General features: G+C 49.0%; 11 protein-coding genes across 11 annotated transcripts; 7 read left to right on the top strand and 4 right to left on the bottom strand.

Moving 5' to 3' along the window:
• Nucleotides 1–13: 13 nt before the first annotated feature.
• CC77DRAFT_282675 (hypothetical protein) lies at nt 14–449 on the bottom strand. Its single transcript, XM_018531013.1, has one exon. It carries the CDS (start codon nt 333–335, stop codon nt 21–23), a length of 315 nt encoding a protein of 104 aa, XP_018382638.1. The 5' UTR covers nt 336–449; the 3' UTR covers nt 14–20.
• Nucleotides 450–3,784, top strand: CC77DRAFT_282676 (hypothetical protein). Its single transcript, XM_018531014.1, has 2 exons — nt 450–778; nt 830–3,784. The coding sequence occupies exons 1-2, from the start codon at nt 563–565 to the stop codon at nt 3,557–3,559; spliced, it is 2,946 nt and encodes a 981-aa protein (XP_018382637.1). The 5' UTR covers nt 450–562; the 3' UTR covers nt 3,560–3,784.
• CC77DRAFT_1064474 (hypothetical protein) lies at nt 3,690–4,254 on the bottom strand (the record flags this gene model as incomplete). Its single annotated transcript, XM_018528730.1, has 3 exons — nt 3,690–3,819; nt 3,878–4,000; nt 4,055–4,254. 3 exons carry the CDS (start codon nt 4,252–4,254, stop codon nt 3,690–3,692), a joined length of 453 nt encoding a protein of 150 aa, XP_018382636.1.
• A 1,704-nt stretch (nt 4,255–5,958) lies between these two features.
• On the top strand, nt 5,959–6,767 carry CC77DRAFT_1011674 (hypothetical protein; the record flags this gene model as incomplete). The annotated part of the gene is made up of 3 exons (XM_018523724.1): nt 5,959–6,218; nt 6,284–6,327; nt 6,388–6,767. The coding sequence occupies 3 exons, from the start codon at nt 5,959–5,961 to the stop codon at nt 6,765–6,767; spliced, it is 684 nt and encodes a 227-aa protein (XP_018382635.1).
• Nucleotides 6,768–8,268: 1,501 nt separating this feature from the next.
• CC77DRAFT_1023370 (MFS general substrate transporter) lies at nt 8,269–9,451 on the bottom strand. Its single transcript, XM_018525651.1, has 4 exons — nt 9,265–9,451; nt 8,625–9,126; nt 8,490–8,570; nt 8,269–8,430 (listed from the first exon to the last, which is right to left on the bottom strand). The coding sequence occupies exons 1-4, from the start codon at nt 9,437–9,439 to the stop codon at nt 8,352–8,354; spliced, it is 837 nt and encodes a 278-aa protein (XP_018382634.1). The 5' UTR covers nt 9,440–9,451; the 3' UTR covers nt 8,269–8,351.
• An 872-nt stretch (nt 9,452–10,323) lies between these two features.
• Nucleotides 10,324–10,983, top strand: CC77DRAFT_1023369 (Phosphoenolpyruvate/pyruvate domain-containing protein). The gene has a single exon (XM_018525650.1). It carries the CDS (start codon nt 10,553–10,555, stop codon nt 10,871–10,873), a length of 321 nt encoding a protein of 106 aa, XP_018382633.1. The 5' UTR covers nt 10,324–10,552; the 3' UTR covers nt 10,874–10,983.
• Nucleotides 10,984–11,069: 86 nt separating this feature from the next.
• On the top strand, nt 11,070–11,640 carry CC77DRAFT_1023368 (Phosphoenolpyruvate/pyruvate domain-containing protein; the record flags this gene model as incomplete). The annotated part of the gene is made up of 3 exons (XM_018525649.1): nt 11,070–11,199; nt 11,252–11,466; nt 11,513–11,640. Coding segments are annotated over 2 exons (345 nt in total), but the record flags the coding sequence as incomplete, so codon positions are not given.
• A 1,851-nt stretch (nt 11,641–13,491) lies between these two features.
• CC77DRAFT_282597 (hypothetical protein) lies at nt 13,492–14,360 on the top strand. The gene has a single exon (XM_018531011.1). The coding sequence runs from the start codon at nt 13,679–13,681 to the stop codon at nt 14,243–14,245; it is 567 nt and encodes a 188-aa protein (XP_018382631.1). The 5' UTR covers nt 13,492–13,678; the 3' UTR covers nt 14,246–14,360.
• On the bottom strand, nt 14,361–15,424 carry CC77DRAFT_282589 (hypothetical protein). The gene is made up of 2 exons (XM_018531010.1): nt 15,025–15,424; nt 14,361–14,947 (listed from the first exon to the last, which is right to left on the bottom strand). The coding sequence occupies exons 1-2, from the start codon at nt 15,276–15,278 to the stop codon at nt 14,476–14,478; spliced, it is 726 nt and encodes a 241-aa protein (XP_018382630.1). The 5' UTR covers nt 15,279–15,424; the 3' UTR covers nt 14,361–14,475.
• Nucleotides 15,425–15,963: 539 nt separating this feature from the next.
• Nucleotides 15,964–16,863, top strand: CC77DRAFT_1097662 (X-Pro dipeptidyl-peptidase protein; the record flags this gene model as incomplete). The annotated part of the gene is made up of 1 exon (XM_018529907.1): nt 15,964–16,863. One exon carries the CDS (start codon nt 15,964–15,966, stop codon nt 16,861–16,863), a length of 900 nt encoding a protein of 299 aa, XP_018382629.1.
• A 625-nt stretch (nt 16,864–17,488) lies between these two features.
• Nucleotides 17,489–18,442, top strand: CC77DRAFT_1075611 (NAD(P)-binding protein; the record flags this gene model as incomplete). The annotated part of the gene is made up of 2 exons (XM_018529229.1): nt 17,489–17,521; nt 17,579–18,442. The coding sequence occupies 2 exons, from the start codon at nt 17,489–17,491 to the stop codon at nt 18,440–18,442; spliced, it is 897 nt and encodes a 298-aa protein (XP_018382628.1).
• Between the last annotated feature and the right edge of the window lie 44 nt (nt 18,443–18,486).

Raw genomic sequence — 18,486 nt, 5'->3', positions numbered from 1 at the left:
AGCTAGTTAGATTTATTAGTTTACGCTTGCTCGTAGTAAGTCGCGTAGTACGGGTGGAGTAGTGTAACGGTGTAGTAGATGGCGGTATCACCGGGCTTGTCGTAGTAGTTGTAAGCCGTTACCCACGCTGCGCCGAGGTTAGTATCGAAGTGATCCTCGGGCGCCTCGTCGTGTGCGTTATAGTTGACAGCCCCGTAGCTGTCAACGCGCTCCTCGTAGCAGTTAGACAATAATACGAACACTAGCATAATCTCAGCAATAGCCACAAAGCTACCTTGCTTACCGCACCCTTCGAGGCCTCTTGTAGCTGTTTTCAGCGGCTTCGGCGCATCCATATACTCTGTAATGATTGCCGAATCGTGGGCGCTGAGGCCGTTGGTTCAATCCTGTAAGACCGTGAGGCACAGTAGCAGGATCTACCGCCACCACCGCCTGCAGGCTGATTTGGCCAGCTCGCTAGGCGTCTTCGGCGGAACAGAGCCTCAGCCTGATCAACCACCATCTGAAATCCGCAATACTCATATCCTCTTCATTCAAACCTCACTAGGACAGAATCGCAACGATGGAAGCGCTCATTGCTGTTGGATTGGCAGGCAACGTGGTCCAATTTCTCCAAGGTGCTGGTGCCCTGATCGCCGAGGCCAACGCGATACGGAAAAGCGGCCGCCCCTCATCACTTCCGTACCTCCAGCGCCTTTCAAGAACACTTACTGACCAAGCTGCTGTCCTAAACACCCGTCTGAAATCATGCAGCGCTACACTGAACGAAGAGGATCAGGTAAGCCGATATCCGTGAGGTCGTATCGCATCCACTCATCGCGTCACGCAGAATCTTCAAGATCTTGCAGCAGAATGCGAAGAGGCTGGAACACAGTTCATCACTTATCTTGAGAGCATGACGAGCCACTCCTCTTCAAAACTCATGCAGAGCGCGAAGACGACCATCAAATTCCATTGGCGTTCACACAAGATCGATGATTTCGTTGCTATACTCGACAGGCTTCGCGACTCCCTTACGTTGGGCACCGTACTAGCGTTCCGCACAAGTTCCGAGAGCAGAAACGATGAGATCCTCGGGCACTTGAAAGCGATACAGCAGGACCATAAAGCTCGGAATTTGGATGAAACAGTTATTCGAACAGCAGTAGAAACTCTCGCGGACGCCATACAGGATCAAGCAAGTGACAAGCTTGATGTCATCCAGGACGAGATTCGGTTGTGTCTAGATGAGATCAGTAGTCTACGTAGCGAGCGTACTCCAGAGGAAAAGTCACGAAGGCTAGAGAGTAAAATCCTTAGATGGTTGGACTTCCGGCAGATCTTATGGCGCTACAAGAGTGTTGCGACAGCGTACCAAAGGACGTATGAGTGGATTTACGACTCGCCAATCACGCATAATCGTTGGTCGGACTTTCCAAAGTACTTACAACAAGACACGGGTGAGCCATACTTCATCAGTGGGAAGGCTGGCAGTGGCAAGTCTACCCTCATGAAGTTCCTCTACGGCCACTCAAGTACGGGAACAGCGTTGAAGGAATGGGCAGGAACGAGCGAGCTGATGAAGTTGCACTTCTTCTTCTGGGATCTTGGGACTACCCTTCAGAAGACTCATGTCGGAATGCTGAGAGCTCTACTCCACATGGTACTCGACGAACATCCGGAGTTAGTGCCAGCTGTCTTCCCAAGACTGTATCGAAATTGGAAGGCATCAGATGCGGATATCGAGCCCCACTACGTCGAGATGAAGGAAGCTTTTGAAAGACTAATCGAGAAGTCCCGTTTTCTGAAACTAGCAATCTTCATAGATGGTATCGACGAGTTTGACGGCAATCACCGCGACATGGCGCTCTTCCTACGATCGCTGGCATCACCACACGTGAAACTGATTGTCTCGAGCCGTCCTGTAAACGCCTGCTTGGATGTGCTGGCGGAGTGCCTCACCCTGCGCCTGCAAGAGCTCACACGACCGGATATGGAGAGGTTTGTGCACGGGGAGCTTTCATCTAACTACTCCATGGGCCGCCTGATGGAGCAATTTCCAGAAAGAGCTCCGAAGTTGATCATCGATTTACTCGATAAAGCAGAGGGTGTGTTCCTCTGGATCAAGCTTGTTGTTCGTCTCCTAGTCGACGGCCTCGAAAATGGAGACAATCTTGAGGAGCTACATGCCAAATTGACGTTGCTTCCTTCTGACCTCAGAGATCTGTATAAGAACATGTTTGGGAAAATGAAGCTCGAGTACCAGAAGCAGGCGGCAGTGATCTTCCAGCTACTTGACCGGTGGCGCTGTTGTATAAATACTCAACCCCTTCCTGGCGTGGTCTTATCGTACGCCATACGCTCGCCCACAGAAGTCTTTCAAGCACCAATTGCTCTGATGACCGGTAAGACATTCAGTTGGATCATGGAAACTTTGGAAAAACGCATTCGCAGCCGTTGCTGTGGCCTCCTCGAAGTTCGCTACAACGAGGACAAGGAGACCCTAGCCGGGTGGGCATCCACTCAATACATCACTGTTGACAAGATAAATCGCGGTGTGGTCACATATCTGCATAGAACGGTCGCCGAGTTTATTGCAACGACTGAAGTCTGGCAGGAGGTCTGTGAGCTAACGAACGATATGGCTTTGGATTCCACGTCCAGCCTTACATCTGCATGCTTGTCTACGATGAAGTTAGCCAATCAATATGACGACGATGGGCTGAAATGGTATCTAGAAACCACAGCGAGCTTTTGTCGGCGAGCTACGACCACTGAGCCTCACATCACCCAAAAGTATGTTTACGAGATGGATCGCATCATGTCAAGGTTTCAACAAAGGTCACGTCGCCTCTACGATGGTAGATCTCGGGTCCGCAACTTACACTGGTCTGCCGAACCGCATGACGTAGAACCGGTCGAATCGGCCTTGGCTGTCGAGGAACACAAGAGTATTCATACCTTTGCGGCTAGGCGAGGCATACTGGCTCATCTTCGTTTGCTGCCTTTCGGTGTTGGGGATGAGGAACGGTTCGTGATCGTCCTAAATGCGTTGTTTATATGGAGGAAGAGACTGTTTCGCACCCTGAACAGTGGTGTGTCTCTCGGCATTACAACAGAGTTGCTATCATACCTCCTGCGAAACGTCTGGGGTCCAGAATCTATAGCATTCGGTACCAGCTTGTGGCAACAAGCGTTGGTATGGTGTACGGATATGAAAGCTGACCATTACTCGATATTGGAGGCTGCTCGGCTACTGAAGGTACTCTTGAGCGCAGTTGACGCACCGCAGTCGTTGTGGCAAAGATCAGTGCAAGCTTGGGAAGACTTTATCCTAGGTCCGACACATGTTTTGAAATCATTCAGGGCTTACACAGAGGACAACCCTTCTCCGGAGAATATTACTTTGCTCAATAATCTCGAGCACCTCACTGGAGTCAGAGGCAATCGACCTGCAGCTTCAGTAGCAGACCATGGGGGGATAAAAACCAATCCTAGCTCACAAGCGAGTCGAATGAAGGGAAAGAAGACAAGAAGAAATAAGAAGATCAAGCTGCGAGCGATCGATAGAACGAGCTGAGTGTGCTCAAATCTCTTGTCCATATTCGTTTTATCGTTGAGATTATCACTAATCTCGGTTGCTGTAACGTAAATAACCATGTGACGATCGTACAACTATTGACGGCAGAGACGGCATTACCCTTGCCACCCTACGAGCACGTCGGGTTTGTACTTGGCTTTACAGCAGCATTCGAAGGATTTGTTTGTCCACAGCCTGCTACCGCGCCGCCGATTGTATCGTCAACCGCAGCGTTGTACGCCGCACCACAGTTCGGATCGCTAGATACCGTATCAGCAAGGAGACCCTTTCAATGTCGCTTCCTCCAGGACAACTTACCTCGCACCACCACTAGCATTGTTGAACCACGAACACACATCGTGCGAGAAGCAATCTTGTGTATACACATTGCCTAATGCGGTTCCTGAGCAGCCTGCTCCGCACCGGCCATTACAGCTGTACCTGTGGAGTATGTTAGGTATCGCATGGAAGAATATGAGAGAGTGGACTGCCTACTCTCCACCATTCGCGCTGTTCGCGCCAAAGTTGCTGCCTACAACGCCGGTCCAGCGACAGGACTGGCCAGCTGCGTTGGTCCATGATGCTGTTGCTGTTGCGCCGACCTTGAGGCAGGATATTGCGCGTTTATCCAAGGCAGGAGATGCAGAAACCCCGATCGTCAAGAGAGCAGTTAGACAGAGACTAAGGAGATACATGTTGTATTGTGGGTTTGGAATTGGTGAATTATCCGCGTTGGTGAAGACTGCACTGCTAATCGTATCTCAGGTATCGTCAAGATGCTATGAATGGGAGTCAAATGGCGGGAACAAGATATCATATGGGCTACTTCGACGGCGATTCAACGCAGATCTACACTCATCTAATTGACCCTCACCGTAAAGCTGGCCATTACCTTATGTCAATGTCAAGACGTACGCTCTTGCCCTTTGGAGTGCAAGTGCTATACACTACGCCATCACAGCTTTCCTCTTCTCATCTTAGGCTCACCACAAAACACCTTCTAATTCGCCGAGAATTCGGCCCTGTTGATCTAGTATTCAAATTTACCCGGTGTTGTGTCTGACTAGAGATCTGTAGATCGGAGAATTAGCGGAAGCGTGCAGCCGTACCCCAACTAAGCGGCTTTCATGCCGTTTTGAGGCTTCGAGATTTCTAGAAAGGAGATGGGCTAGGGCATGACGAAATAGTTGGGGTCGCGACATGCAAGGGTGTGATGTTGCAATGATGGTGTTACCGAGGCTCACGAGGCTCATCCTAGAAAATCAGGTACAATCTACCGGACTTGAGTGGACGGAACGACTTTCTTCAGGCATGCGAGTCTTGGTGTGTCATGCAGTCATATTATACGGCATGGTTGGCAACCGTGACTTGAGTATGAGATGATTTAAGATGTCAAGGTCTACACATCTCATTTGCCTAGGTAGAGCGATACCCATGCGGCGCTGCTCATTGGCAACGCTCTTCATGAGCAAACAATCTAGCATTTCTAGCACATACGACCATAGGACACTGAAAATTAGTTCTCCTGCCCGACCCGCCGTCTGTCGTGGTACCGTTTTAAGGATGCTGTGGTGCGCCTTCCTGTTTACCACCTGCCGCCATTGCCATCACGTGACAATCTGTCGGCGTTCTCCTTAAAGCGCCCGCAGTCACGAACGTGCTCCGATAATGATCGCACATAAGATGTCGTCCGTCGGATCAAGCGTTATGTATCCAATAATGCTGAGTAGCGTCACACCAGCAACGCAGTGTTAGGCTAGAAGTCGTTGTCTGCGCGCTCCTTCCCCGCGTGGACGGCCTGGCAAAGTATCCAGTGCTTTCCGCAGCTACCTCCACATTCTACCCCGCAAAAGCAGACATTGAAACGGGACAGCCGGGCCTATTCAAGAACACTTAAGTTTCCGTTGCTTTCCTTGGAGTCGTTGCGATGCTGAGTGTTACAAATATTCGCTATAGACCACGACCGAAGCAACCCTGGACCGATTGGAAGAAACAGGCCAGGTAATCAAGCCGAACTACAGTATTATCGAGCATACAAAGGTGGGAACTATACGAAGGGTTTACACACGTTCGGGGCTAACTTGTGACAAGCATGCATCTCCTGCCGGAACAAGAAGGCAAAATGCAGGATCACGGCGGAGGAGTATGCCGCTGGGCTACTATGCGCTAAGTGTCGCAGAGAGATGCGCCCTTGCACATATACCGTGACAAGACACAGCCCAAGACGGCAGAGGCAGAGCGTCAGCCAGAGCCAGGATGGCGATAAAGATAGTATAGACCTAGGCACGCACAGTGGCGCCGTGCCAGATGTGCATGCTTTACCAGCGACTGCTGTACAGCGCGACGATGCAGGTAATATTTCTTAAGGTTCCATCAGTGCTGACTTGAACAATACTATGATGACCACCGTTGTCTCAAACGGCAACAACGCTTTAAATCTGCTCTTCGAGGCGGCCCAACGCGAAGAAAGAGAAGTCAATAGTGCACGAGTGCCGGTGCCTATTGAACAGCACGCTACTAACGCAGCTTCTACACCACTTTCATCCGTTGCTAATATGAGTTCCAACATGTTGCCGGACCTTTTAAATGAACTTACTGACACCTGGAACGCTTATCGCTTTGTGCGTATGGGGTGGCTATCAGCTCCGGAGATCGTATGGTACTTGGACATGTGAGATCACCCAGCCTCGATCTGGCGGAGCTAAATGCTAATACAATATGTAGGTTCTTCAAGAACGTTGCACCGTTGTGTCCGATTTTAGATAAGTGTAAGTTCCTCTGCTTCGGCCCGCCGCTCATTCTGTGAAGCATAGCTCACAGACATTAAGTCTACGCAGAGCGGTCAAACCACTACCTGTTAGTGACGCATGAACCAGTCCTTACTTGTATGATACTGGTCATATCTTCTCGCTACCACACTTTGCCTACTATCGGAGGGCATTCAAGAGGCTATTTGATCTACCAGAGATTATGGGATCACTTCCAGCACCTACTTATGCGCCTCGTATTGGGATTAGAGAAATACTCCAAGGCTAAGACGCGGACGCTGGGTACCATTGAGGCCCTGCTGTTGTTGACGGACTGGCATCCTCGAGCTCTGTACGCGCCTCCACCTAGTGACAGCTGGGATTCAGATATCTTGTTTACTGTGAAAGATCGACGTGATCAGGACGGGAGCACAGTTAACAGCCCTTCCAGGACACGATAGCGAGAGGACGTGATCGAACCGGCCAACAGATCAGACCGGATGTGTTGGATAGTGCTCAGTTGCGCATTATCTCTTAGCAATAAACTCAGCATATTTAACGAACAAGACGAGCATAATAGCACAAATACAAGGTTAGCGCAATGCGAGCGTCGAGTCGCGCAACAAAAGACTTAGCTAGCCAAACTCTTGTATGTTTACCAGGAGCAGCTCTCTTCACGACTTAGCCGCCGATCAATGATGACACCTAGCAACAGCCACTCGGCAGTGTACTCGGATACTTCTCAAGCAGGCAGCGACATACAAAGACGCGCATAGACTCCGTTTCTCACTGCGTGGACACGATTAACTAAAATCGTGAGGTCTATATCAGATTTGCTCTTCCCTAACTCTACCACAACATCTCAGATCATCCGCAGCGGTCGCTATATCAGCATAACAGAGCATATCCAGACCTTACTCACCGCCTGGTCAAAAGACCATAATGACACCCTCTGTGAGTGCTAACCGATATTATTTCTCATCTCGCATTGCTGACAACAGGCCACACAGCAAGTGATACGTACCTCAGCAGTCTTCTCGTCCTCAAGTATGAGAGTACACAGATGCACACGTATTCTCTAGGACTTTAAGCCATTTTGTTTCGCACCCTAGCTAAATCGAGCAGCGCTGTCTTAGGTTCTGCGTCATTTTAGCTTACGCCTACCGATTTTGCGCACGTGCAGGAAGTTATCAATAGCACGCTAAATACACTTAAGATAGCTATTAAGCTGTATAACCTGGGTTTCCTACGGTTTTGCACGATAAGGACCTTCCTGCACATCACAACTGCTTCTATATTTCTCCTAAAAGGCCTTAGATTAGGGGTCAGCCCGGCTAGGTTGCAAGGTGCACTAGAGGTCCTGACGCAAGTCATAGTGGCGCTGAAGAACAGCAATCCAGACGACCTCCATCTGGGCGGCCGTTATTCGATGCTCCTCGAGATGCACATGACAAGGCTACAGGAGCATTTTGTGCCCTCGACTCGGCCGCACAACATCACACCTCCGAATTTTAATCTTTCTCGGTTCCCGGGCCTCGCTGCCTCGCTAGAGGCAAATCATTTCGAACTCGTAGATTTCCAGCAAGTGCCAGAAATCAATACGTTAGATGCAAATTGGCTCAGCTTACCACTCGACTTAAGTCTCATGTTATTTAGCATGGACAACTTTTAAGGTCTACAGTGCTTAGGTGATAACACCTTAGACTTCATATGGAATTTAGGAATGTAGCTATTTTCGACAATCAAGCCTAATCTTACCTTTGGAAGTCGAGCAGCAATTAATAAGCTTAACTAGAGCTCTTCAAATAGACAATGAAGGCCAAACTTCTTGCATACGAGATGCCTATTCTAGCAGTGAACACGATGTTAGAACAAACACATGCTGGTAGCAGCGAGATCGGCCGATATCGCGCTCATGACCAGGAAGCCTAAGTAAGATAACGGAACTTGACGTTCTTGTCTCCGCTATTAGTCACATTCACGTGCGCGTCCGTGTCTACCTCGCCGTACAAGCGATCGCGCTTGCGGTTCTCGATTTCTAGCTTCTAGTGCAGACTAAGAGCTAAGACCACCGCTAACCCACTAAAAGCACATCTAACAGCGCAACCTGTAACGTAGAATGGCCTGCGAGGTTAAGTTAGTGCGTCTGCGAACGTGAGCAAAAAAGAAAAAAGATATCTCACCCGTCACGAGATGGGAACAGAGTGCTGCTGACAAAAGACGAGCACTGTCTAAACGTCGCCAGGATACCGAGACCCGCGCCTCTCTTCGAATCGCCACCCTAATTGTTGAGCAGCTAGGTAATGTTGATGGCTAACGCAGGGAAGATGCCGCATGTCGCGAGGTAGATAGCCGCGTAATGAGGTCCTGTCTTAGTCTTGTCTTGAATCGCTGCCAACATCAGGTAGCCCACGGTACCTATGGTTGCAAAACCAGCGACAAACCAACCTCGCTTGCCAAACCTGTCAGAGCCCCAGGCAGCGAACATACAGCACAAGAAGGCAAGAAAGTAGGCAGGCGCTGTCAAGCCTTGTGCGTTGACCGAACTGTAGCCTATATCGCGGACGATCGTCGGCAAGAAGTTCGACAAAGCAGCAAATAAGTAGTTGCAGCAGAAGTGTATCGTGGCATAAACCCAGTTCTGGTAGTCTGTTAAGCCAGCAAAGACCTGCGTCCAGCTCACTTTCAACTTCTCTGTCCGATCAACAGTGGCAAGTCGCTGACGAGCCTGCAGCTTCTCTTCGTCGGTCAAGAAGTGCGCGGTATCTGGAGAATCGGGAAGACAGCAATAGACAAGAACTGCGCATAATACGGTTGGCGCTCCCTCTAAGGCCCAAATCAGCAACCGTGCTTACGTGGGGCCTGAATAATACCACATACCAATCAGGAAGAGCAGTCGCTATGGAGCTATCGATGCCTTGATATGGAGGATGCCGTACGCCAGCGATGAAGCGAAACAGTTCGCTAATAGCGACATGCCTGTCAGGAGAGCCACACGCTTGCCTAACTCCTGGCGTTGGTAGAAGAGCGATAGAAAGTACGGTGCACTAGCTCCGAAAGCTGCTTCGAAGAACCCTAAGAACGCGCGAGCGGTCATAAGACCAGCTTTGTTGTAAGAGGCGCCAGTCAACATAGCTGCAGCACCCTAACTTTTCCAGCGTCAGCACAGAGGGCGACATCAAGAAGCACAAACGAACTTACAGAAAGCATAACGCAGCAACATAGACGTGCGCCGGCAGTATCTTCCAAAACAGTTAGGTCCACTCGAACAGCACGTAGGAGATGTAGAAGACCTAGAGGACCCACACCCAGTCGTTGTCAGAGAGATAGAGGTCCTTTAGGATCCCGGCAGTCTTCGCATTTCCGATATTGCCTCAATCAAGATACGAAAGGACATACAGGAGGCACACGATTAACAGCATTTTTTTGTCGAACTGTCAAATCTAATTAGTGGGGATTACAGAGGTTGTCGGGGGATAATACCTTGCGACAGATGCGAGCCTAGACGTCCTTAGCTACTGGCACTATGTGCGCCTCTACCTTGGTTTCGGCCGTTTCTATGTACTCAATTGTTTGAATGTCTAGCTTGCCTTGTTTAATGTCTGCCATTGTTAAGCTTCTTCGAGGGCGATCGTGCAAAGGTGAAGTTAATTTGGCTAGATTAGGTAATAAAGCCGGATAATAGATGTAGATGAGATGAACATCGAACGACTTTTAACCTCCGCTGTCGCATTGCGGAGTACATCGACTAGGAGTCTAATAAACGAGGTTCCCCGGATTTACCCCAGGTTAGGGTCGGAAAGTTAGACTATCTGTCGCTTTCCATCCGGCGAGGCGAGTCTAGCCTGTCGAGGTTTCTCCGCATAAAGTATCCTTATCATTCTGGTCAACGTAACGAAGATCGCGGAAAAGCTGCCGTGGTTACTAAAAAAGAAATACATAAATTGTGAAGGGACCTTTTCTCTAAAGACACACACAGTACTCGAAATTAATCACGCAAGGTTATATTCTACCAATCCCGCAATATGTCGAAGTCCATCGTTAGAACCGTTCCCTACCCTGTACGTACCTTTACAAGTCATAAACAAAGCTATAGCAGAAGTACTGACCCTCGCAAAAGTTTAGGTTCGATTAGAAAGCGACTACTAAGTCTGGCAAGCCTAGGCAAATTAGTGATAAGAGCATCACGCTTCCCAATGTCCGCGGTCGCATCCTATCTCTCTAGGCATCTCGCCTGCGCACAATAATGCTCGAAGCCTACTGCGACCCATCCAAGATCCTTGCACACACCTGCAGCTACGATGGCCTATCTTCTCGTCTTGTTAAGAAAGCCGGCTTTCCTATAATTTTCCTCGCCGGTTACCCTTGTGCAAGCTCTTACGGACTACCCGACACAGGCTACATTGCTATAGTAGAAATGTGCGACAAGATCCAGGAGGCGGTGCGACAGGTAATAGTGCCAGTCATGGCCGATGCAGATACAGGATACGGTAGCCCTATAAACGTTAAGCGCACAGTGCAGTGCTTTGCCGAAGCTGGCGCAGCTGGCATTATGATTAAGGACTAGACTTAGCCGAAGAGTATGTTGTTTCCAATTTGCTCCTAGACAACTGACCGACTCGGTAGGGTGTGGCCACACTAAGGGAAAGGCTGTTGTCTTACGAGGCGAGGCTTTTGCGCGTGTGCAGGCTGCCTGTGATGCTCGAAATAAGGGCAAGGATATATTCGTACTTGCGCGCACTAACGCACTCATCCTTAGCTAGGACGAGGCTATAACACGTGCCCGGGAGTTCAAGCGTATTGGTGTCGATGCCGTCTTCGTTAAAGCCCTGCCTGATTGTCAGGCCATAAGCAAGTGCGTTAAGGAACTAGACATGCCAGTCTTTGCAAACAGTGAGTCACTCTCAGCATTCAGAAAAGAGTAACAACTGATTATTATCGTTAGTTATCGAGGGCGGCTTAACGCAGAACTTGTCTGCTAAGGATCTTGCCAACCTTGGATTCTGTGCTGTAGCTTATCTGTGGACACTCGTTGCCGCGAAGTTAAAGAGCATCCGTGAGACTTTGGAGGCGCTAAAGAAGAGCATGACTAAAGGCGCTCCACCTATAATACTGTCATACTCTAAGGTTTGTGAGGGCGTGGGCTTTAATCAGTATTAGGCAAGTTCTCTCTTCCCTCATATATAACGAAGCTAATGTTGTACAGGATGAGGAGGAACGATACAAATACAGTAAAGATAGACTTATAAATGTTGCAGCTGCCGCAAACGGACGCAATAGCTTGAATAGACATTAATAGGACTCCGCATGTTCGAGAGATAGGTATTAGTCAAGTAATCCATTGTCTTCGAAAAATAACTGCCCCACATGTCGATGCTTGTTAGACGGCTTATAGGAACTAGAGAAGAACGATATGTTTCCTTCTTGCTGAGTTTCCTAGTAGCTATACACACCTAAACCTGCCTACAAGTGCTTTCACATACTCTATTCACAGCATCAATTTATAAGTAGACAATACTGCGATAGACAATTAGCTATGTTTCTGTCTTGCCTTTAAGTAGTTAAAAGCTAAAAGCGTTAGCTCGCGTTTTGTTATCTTAACCACTCAATAGTCAACATAATAATCATGCGTCGCTGTTGCAGGAGCGTAAGCTGTAGTAAGGAATTAGTATCTCAGCAGTAGTATCTTAAGGCTACTAGGAGCTTGAGCGCCATTCTATATAGGATTCCTTAGTAGTATGATCTGTTTTCACCAAATCTACTGTGCAGTCCCACTACTTGTAGCTCTGGACCAGATGTAGGCCATTGCCGCCGAAAAGGACGTACTGTTCTATCGCCAGATGCTGATGCAACTAGCTGTCCGTCAGGCAAGAAGGACACCGCCCAAACAAAGGCAGAATCTATGTAGTAATCAGACAGGAGAGAATAAGACCTTCTAATACACAATAGAGAATTAGCACTTTGCTAACGTAGCAGTTTGCATTCATCAGCTACCTTATCGTTAGGCGCCTAAGGGGGTGCACCAGTACGCAGCAGGCATTACGCGCTAACAAAAGCTATATATGCATAGCGTGCTTGTTAGCGCGTATTGTCTGCTGCACATCAGCCTAACTGTTAGAGGCGTCTAGGGATAACGCAGCTACAAATTTAGTAACTCCGGATTTCTGTTTCCTGGTTCCGGATACCTACTTACCGTAAACAGACAATTTAAGGGCATTTGTGGCAACTGGACAGGAGACAATTAGGCTTCCCGTCCGCTCAGCCATATACAAGCAGTGTACCGGCGGATTAGTAGTTAGGTGGGTGACCACTAGCGAATCCCCGCTGTTGTATGTTTTTGACCTTTTATTTTGCCTGCTCAGTACATCACACACGCCTGCTCTCACGGTGTTCTAGTTGTTCTCTCTACCTTCCTCAGTCATGGTAGCGCTTTCTTAGCGCCTAAACATCCGACCCACCTGGCTCAAGCGTTCACACGACTACCCGCCTGAGTGACTACGCTCAGTCGCAACCTGAGAATTCTTACCCACGTCCATAAATCCTTGCACTAGACCATGGAAGACAACGCATAGCGCTCCAGAGGTCGTCCGCCGCCCAAAAATCAAGCTCGCACATTTGTTCAGAATCCCCTCGAAGCCCCGAACCTCGAGAACGCTGCTTAGATTGGTCTCGTTGATGAAGCCAAGGCAGTCATCTTCCGCAAAGCTAGACGAGTGTTTTTCGAGACCAAGCCTTCACCGACAGTAACATCAAAGAACACATTCTTCCCCAGAGTGCTATGGCGAAAAAAGAGGGCGGAGGCACACTGGGTGGCTTCTTCACGTTTTAACATGATGGAGAGAAGGGCGAGACGACATATGGAATAACGGCTTACCACGCCGCCGTGGACGAACGCACCGATCTGAGCGCCGGTAAGTGAAGTTCGTCTAGTTCACACGAGGGCTCCCGCTGACATCCACGCACAGAGAGCGATGGGCACAAACCTTTGACGCCGCATAACCTGCCAGGGAATGAACAAATGCCCACCCTCGCAAGCCCATCACGAGAAGACCACAACAAAGTAAAGGCTCATATCGCCTCCGTCCTAAAACCGGCCAGAGAGGCACTTGAACAAGCGATACAGGATCTACAAGATCTGGAAAATGGTTCAAAAGGAGAGACAGCTGTGTTGAGGAAAGCTTGGCTCCCCGAATAGATCTCCAGGTACAAGACCTTGGTGACAAGCCGGCAAGCAGAGCAGAACATCGTGGATGAACACGACATCAAGATAGGAACTTTGGCGGCCGCGTCAGGAGCACGTCTGCTAGAAGCTCCCAGAATTGGGGGCAACGCCGTAACGGATACTGCGAAGAATTCAATTGTACCGTGGCTCATGGACTGGGCGGCTATCAAGATCGACCCCAAGCTGGAGTGGTCCAACAACTTAGAAGATCCCAAGCACACCAAACTAACGGGTGGGATCAAGGGCAAAACGCGCCTAAATGATATGGAGAGTGCGAACTACTACCGCATCCCCAACCCACGGGAACTCGACTGCGAAGTCGCATTCCATAGACGAACAAGCGGCTGGGAGTTTGCCGAATTAAACTGCACACAATCACTCTTGAATCCCATCTACTGCGGCAAGGGAAGACCAAGCGGCAAGATGGGCGAACTCGACGGTCGATACAAAGTCAGCGGAGAGAAACCTGGTTACTGCTGGTCTTTTGTACCACGAACTGGATACAGGCGCCGTGACCCATGCTTGAGTGGCGACTCGGGTAGCGTGGTCTTATTGGACCCGGAAAATCCACCAGCCCATAGAGGTGATAATTGGTGGGTCAGCATCCTGTTCGGTCATGAGCACAAATCAGTTGACTACATGACACCAATCGAGAATGTCATCAAAGACATTGAGGCAGTAATGAACGGGAAGGTGGTAGTTCCGGAACAGGCTTAACGGTTCTCAAGACCGCAAGTAAGAGAGCTGGAAAAAGAGCCATCTCATGTTGTTATTGGTGCCTACCATGTACACTAGTGTACTACCTACATAGAGAAGTAATCTGTAGAATCGATCGATGACTCTTACACTCCAACAAGCGCCGTGCCGAGGTCGCTATCTAAGCTCTGCCTTATATAATGTTGCATAATTAAGTTACCAACAGGTTTTTGGTCGTGAAACAACCTCAACTAAAGACCAGCCATTCTCCTGAAAGCTATATTGGATATGAGTCGTCCCTCCATTCCCATGTTGCTGTCATGCATAGGAGCGCCAGACGACATCGCAAGTTCGGTCATAATCTTGCCCATAGGTTTTGTAGGCGTCATCCAACTCTTGGATACAGCATTGATAGCAGAAAACAATACGTTCTTGGTGTATGGTTGCTTGGGAATGAAACCATGGATTTCAGTATGTTCTCTCCAATCAACAGCTGCAGGGCGTATATTGTAAGCTTTGAACTGAGGGCGATCCTTGTTTAGTTGGAGCAGTGCTGATTCTATCTGCCCTTTCACACGTCCGAACAACGGAGTGAACATCCCTGGTGATTGAGTCGCGCCTTCGCCAGAGACGTACACAAAGGTGAAAGGTGAGTCTGGGTGCAAAGTCGAGAAGGCTTTGGCAGCCTCAAGTGTATAATCATGCGTTATCTCGATATATTTCCTGCACTTTACAATTAGCATGTCGAACACAGTAAGGCCACGGTGAGCGTCGAGTTGCGACGCTCGTATCCCACTTACTCTTTGTCAACGTCGTTCTGGCTCACACCAAGTGCCCATACACATCCTTTTGCGTCGCGCAACTCATCCAGCAGCGCTTCGCTGTAAACTCCAAAATCGTTGTGTATGATCACTTTGGCCTTGTCGTGTCCTTCTGCCATCGCAACTGGCCGTCGACTGAGTATAGAAATACGACTTATGGATTGTTGCGCAAGCATGTTGTCGAGCACTGCGGCACCGACTAGGCCAGTAGCACCAGTAAGGATAAGATGCATTGCGGTATCTTTTGACTGGGAATGGATGCTCGGGACAAGGAATGGAGTAACTTCAAGGTGTGTGAATAGCAAAGGACAACCTAACAATGTAAGATATTGTAAAGTATCCTCTATTCTAGAGACTTCGCGTATAAAAGCGAATGCCGTTGCAAAGAGTCCATGTTATGTTCGCTTTGATCTTGGTTCGTCCGCAAACATTAACTAGTCCGCTTCCAGCTAGCTTACCTAGGCAGACCGTGGTTCGTCCGCAGCAGAACATATCTTATCTCCGAGTGGAAAACCCATTCAAAGAGAAAAACAAGCAGAGCCTGCCTTGGCATCCACGCTGTTAAGCTAACTAAGCATCGGGATCTGTCCCGTAGCGCATGCCTAGGTATAGATCGAACACGACTTCTCCGCATAAAACCGAGCTTGCCCAATCTGGCTAAGGCACCTTAATGCTCTTGCTGGAAGGATGCTGGAATTGACTGATCCAGAATCTCGCTCGAACTGCTATCAGATCGACAAAAGACATTATCACTTTCGTCCGTACACTAACTTTCTTCCTGCTGTTAAGAATGATAGAACCTTGTTCCCCTTGTATATAATATAGAAGTTGCAGAAGCTTCAAGTACTCAACTAACTACCTTCTCTTCACGTCTTTCATCCTTACCAGCACAGCAAAGCTACCTCAAACTCGATCCAAATGTCGACAATCAGTATTCCAAAGGGCTGTATCAAGCTCGCCAGGCTGCTCTTCAAGCCAGTCTCTTTCTCCGGAAAAGCTCCGGGAGTCGTCGTCATCCACCCGGGTGGAGGTGTTAAAGAACAAAGCGCCAGCATCTACGCCAAAAAGTTATCCGAACAGGGTTACATCGCAATTGCGTACGATGCAGCCCATCAAGGCGATTCGGAGGGCCTTCCCCGCTACCTTGAAGATCCTGCAGTGAGGACATCAGACGTGTCTGCTGTGGCGGACTATCTCGAACGACTGGACGACGTGGATGCTAGTCGCCTCTTCGTAGTTGGCGTCTGCGCAGGTGGTGGATACGCGGTAGCTGCAGCGAAGGGTGACCACCGTTTCAAGGCTGTTGCCATCGTCAGCCCTGTTAACGGAGGCGATGGCGCCCGTCTTGGAATTGATGGAAAAGGAGACCCTGCACATGCAGCTGCGGCCCTCGATCAGATCGCGCTCGGGATCCAGTCCGAGGCTCAAACCAACAAAGCGATCACTATCCCCATTATCCCGCCCAAGGGCGACAACCCAGGTCGCGATATGCTGGATACACACGAGTACTATTTCACATCACGAGGACAACATCCCAACTCTGAGAACAAAATGGCTCTTCGTTCTGTCCCCTTCGTTATGGGCTGGGATGCATGGGGATTTGCTGATGTTCTCCTTACGCAACCGTTATTGATTGTTGTTGGTGAGGAGTCAGCGAACAAGTGGCATGCTGACAGGCTTTTTAAACTTCTCAGCGGCAAGAACAAGGGTCTCAAGCGGGTAGTTTGGCCCAATGCCTATCATATCGACTTTTACGACAAGGAGGAGTACGTTAACCCAACTATCGAAGAGATCGACACCCTGTTCAAGAGTGTGTAGAATATCGTAGTGTGTCGAGTCCAGTCCATAGTTTGGTCAAATCCGCATTGACTTTTGAACTGTAAAACCCTTTATATTGAACGATCTTTGCCATATCTACAGCTGTCCACCGTTGTCTTACTATACCTAGCCTTTTCCTACCGGCCTGTCAAACATCTCGTCTTTATCTTTACAAGTTCCGCGGGCATAGCCCTCTTATCTGCTGCTCTGAGTCCCGCATCTTCGATCGCTGCATCCGTAACGGAGCGGCGGCGCAGTAAGGATATCTGGAATAGTCCGTACCAGTAGCAAACAGGCGATGGATCGCAGGTCACTAGTTCCGCGTCTGTGCATCGGTCTCTAATACAAGTATTAGCAATCGGCTTATATGGCGGATACAAAACGGATGTATTCTTTCCCAGTTTCCCTTATGCAGTAATCCCCCGATTAAGCTTACGAACATTGGTGCAAGATGATTTCAAATGCGGACTTACTCAGCCGCTCCGTGCATCCAAACATGTGTCCCATGCTCAAACTACATAGCAAGCAATGTACTATATAAGTATACCCAACATCGATATCTTGTTTGCTGCTTAAACAAACGGAGACATCCTCCTCTCACAATCAACTCCCTTCCATCTTCAGAATGAGCACCGTTGGAAACGTGGTACTTCTCGGCGTAAGTGTCTGCGGTAATCGGGCATATGTCTAGATCTCCACTGAGTTCTGTCTCTAGAAGGGCTTACTTGGCTCTAGTGTCCTTCCCGCTCTCGTCAATGCTGGTTTCAAAGTGACCCTTCTCGGTAGATCAGAGAACAACAAGAATGGTCTTCCAGCCGGGGTCAAATTTGGAATCGTCGACTACAACTCTATTGACAGCCTCGAAGCTGCTTTCCGTGGCCAGGATGCAATAGTGTCGACTGTCGGTATGGAAGCTATTCCTGGTCAGAAGTTGGTTATCGATGCTGCCATCAAGGCCGGCGTCAAGCGCTTTATACCATCTGACTTCGGTGCTTTGACTACGGATCCAAATGCCAGCCACTTCTCACACCATCTCGGGATGATTGATATCCAGAAACACCTCCACGCCAAAGCCGACGCCGGCTTAACCGAATACACTATCCTCTCTATTGGAGCTTTTACCGAATTCCTGGGGTCTGACCTCTTAATCGATTGGCAACACAAACGTGCAGAGATATGGGGCGGCGGCCGAGCTCTCGTCAGCACTACGAGCTTGGCTGCTACTGTCAGGGCTGTCGCTAGTGCTTTGCGAGATTTAGAGGCTACAAAGAACCGCAACGTCTTCGTCCACGAGTACGCAGTGTCTCAGGAACAATACTTGGATATGGCCAAAAAGTACGCAAAGCCAGAGACCAAGTGGTCTGTTGTCAAAATAGAGGATGCAGAGACTGAGTTGGACAGGAGGGCAGGTGTGTTGAGGGAACAGGGTGACATGGCCAGCATCTTCTCTTTTATCAAGGGAACACTGCTAAGTGGGAAATACAGTTCACACTATAGACATACTGACAACTCACTTGTTGGGTTGGAAGAACCTAACGAACCTGGGTTTAAGGCGAAGGTAGCAAATTTATGCAGCTAAATTCGTAAAGCACAATCGCTGTTTACCTAGGTATACATTTATAG

Source organism: Alternaria alternata (assembly GCF_001642055.1).
Source record: "Alternaria alternata strain SRC1lrK2f unplaced genomic scaffold CC77scaffold_19, whole genome shotgun sequence".
In the NCBI taxonomy this organism is placed as follows: Eukaryota; Fungi; Ascomycota; class Dothideomycetes; order Pleosporales; family Pleosporaceae; genus Alternaria; species Alternaria alternata.
This window is presented reverse-complemented; position numbering and strand designations above follow the sequence as displayed.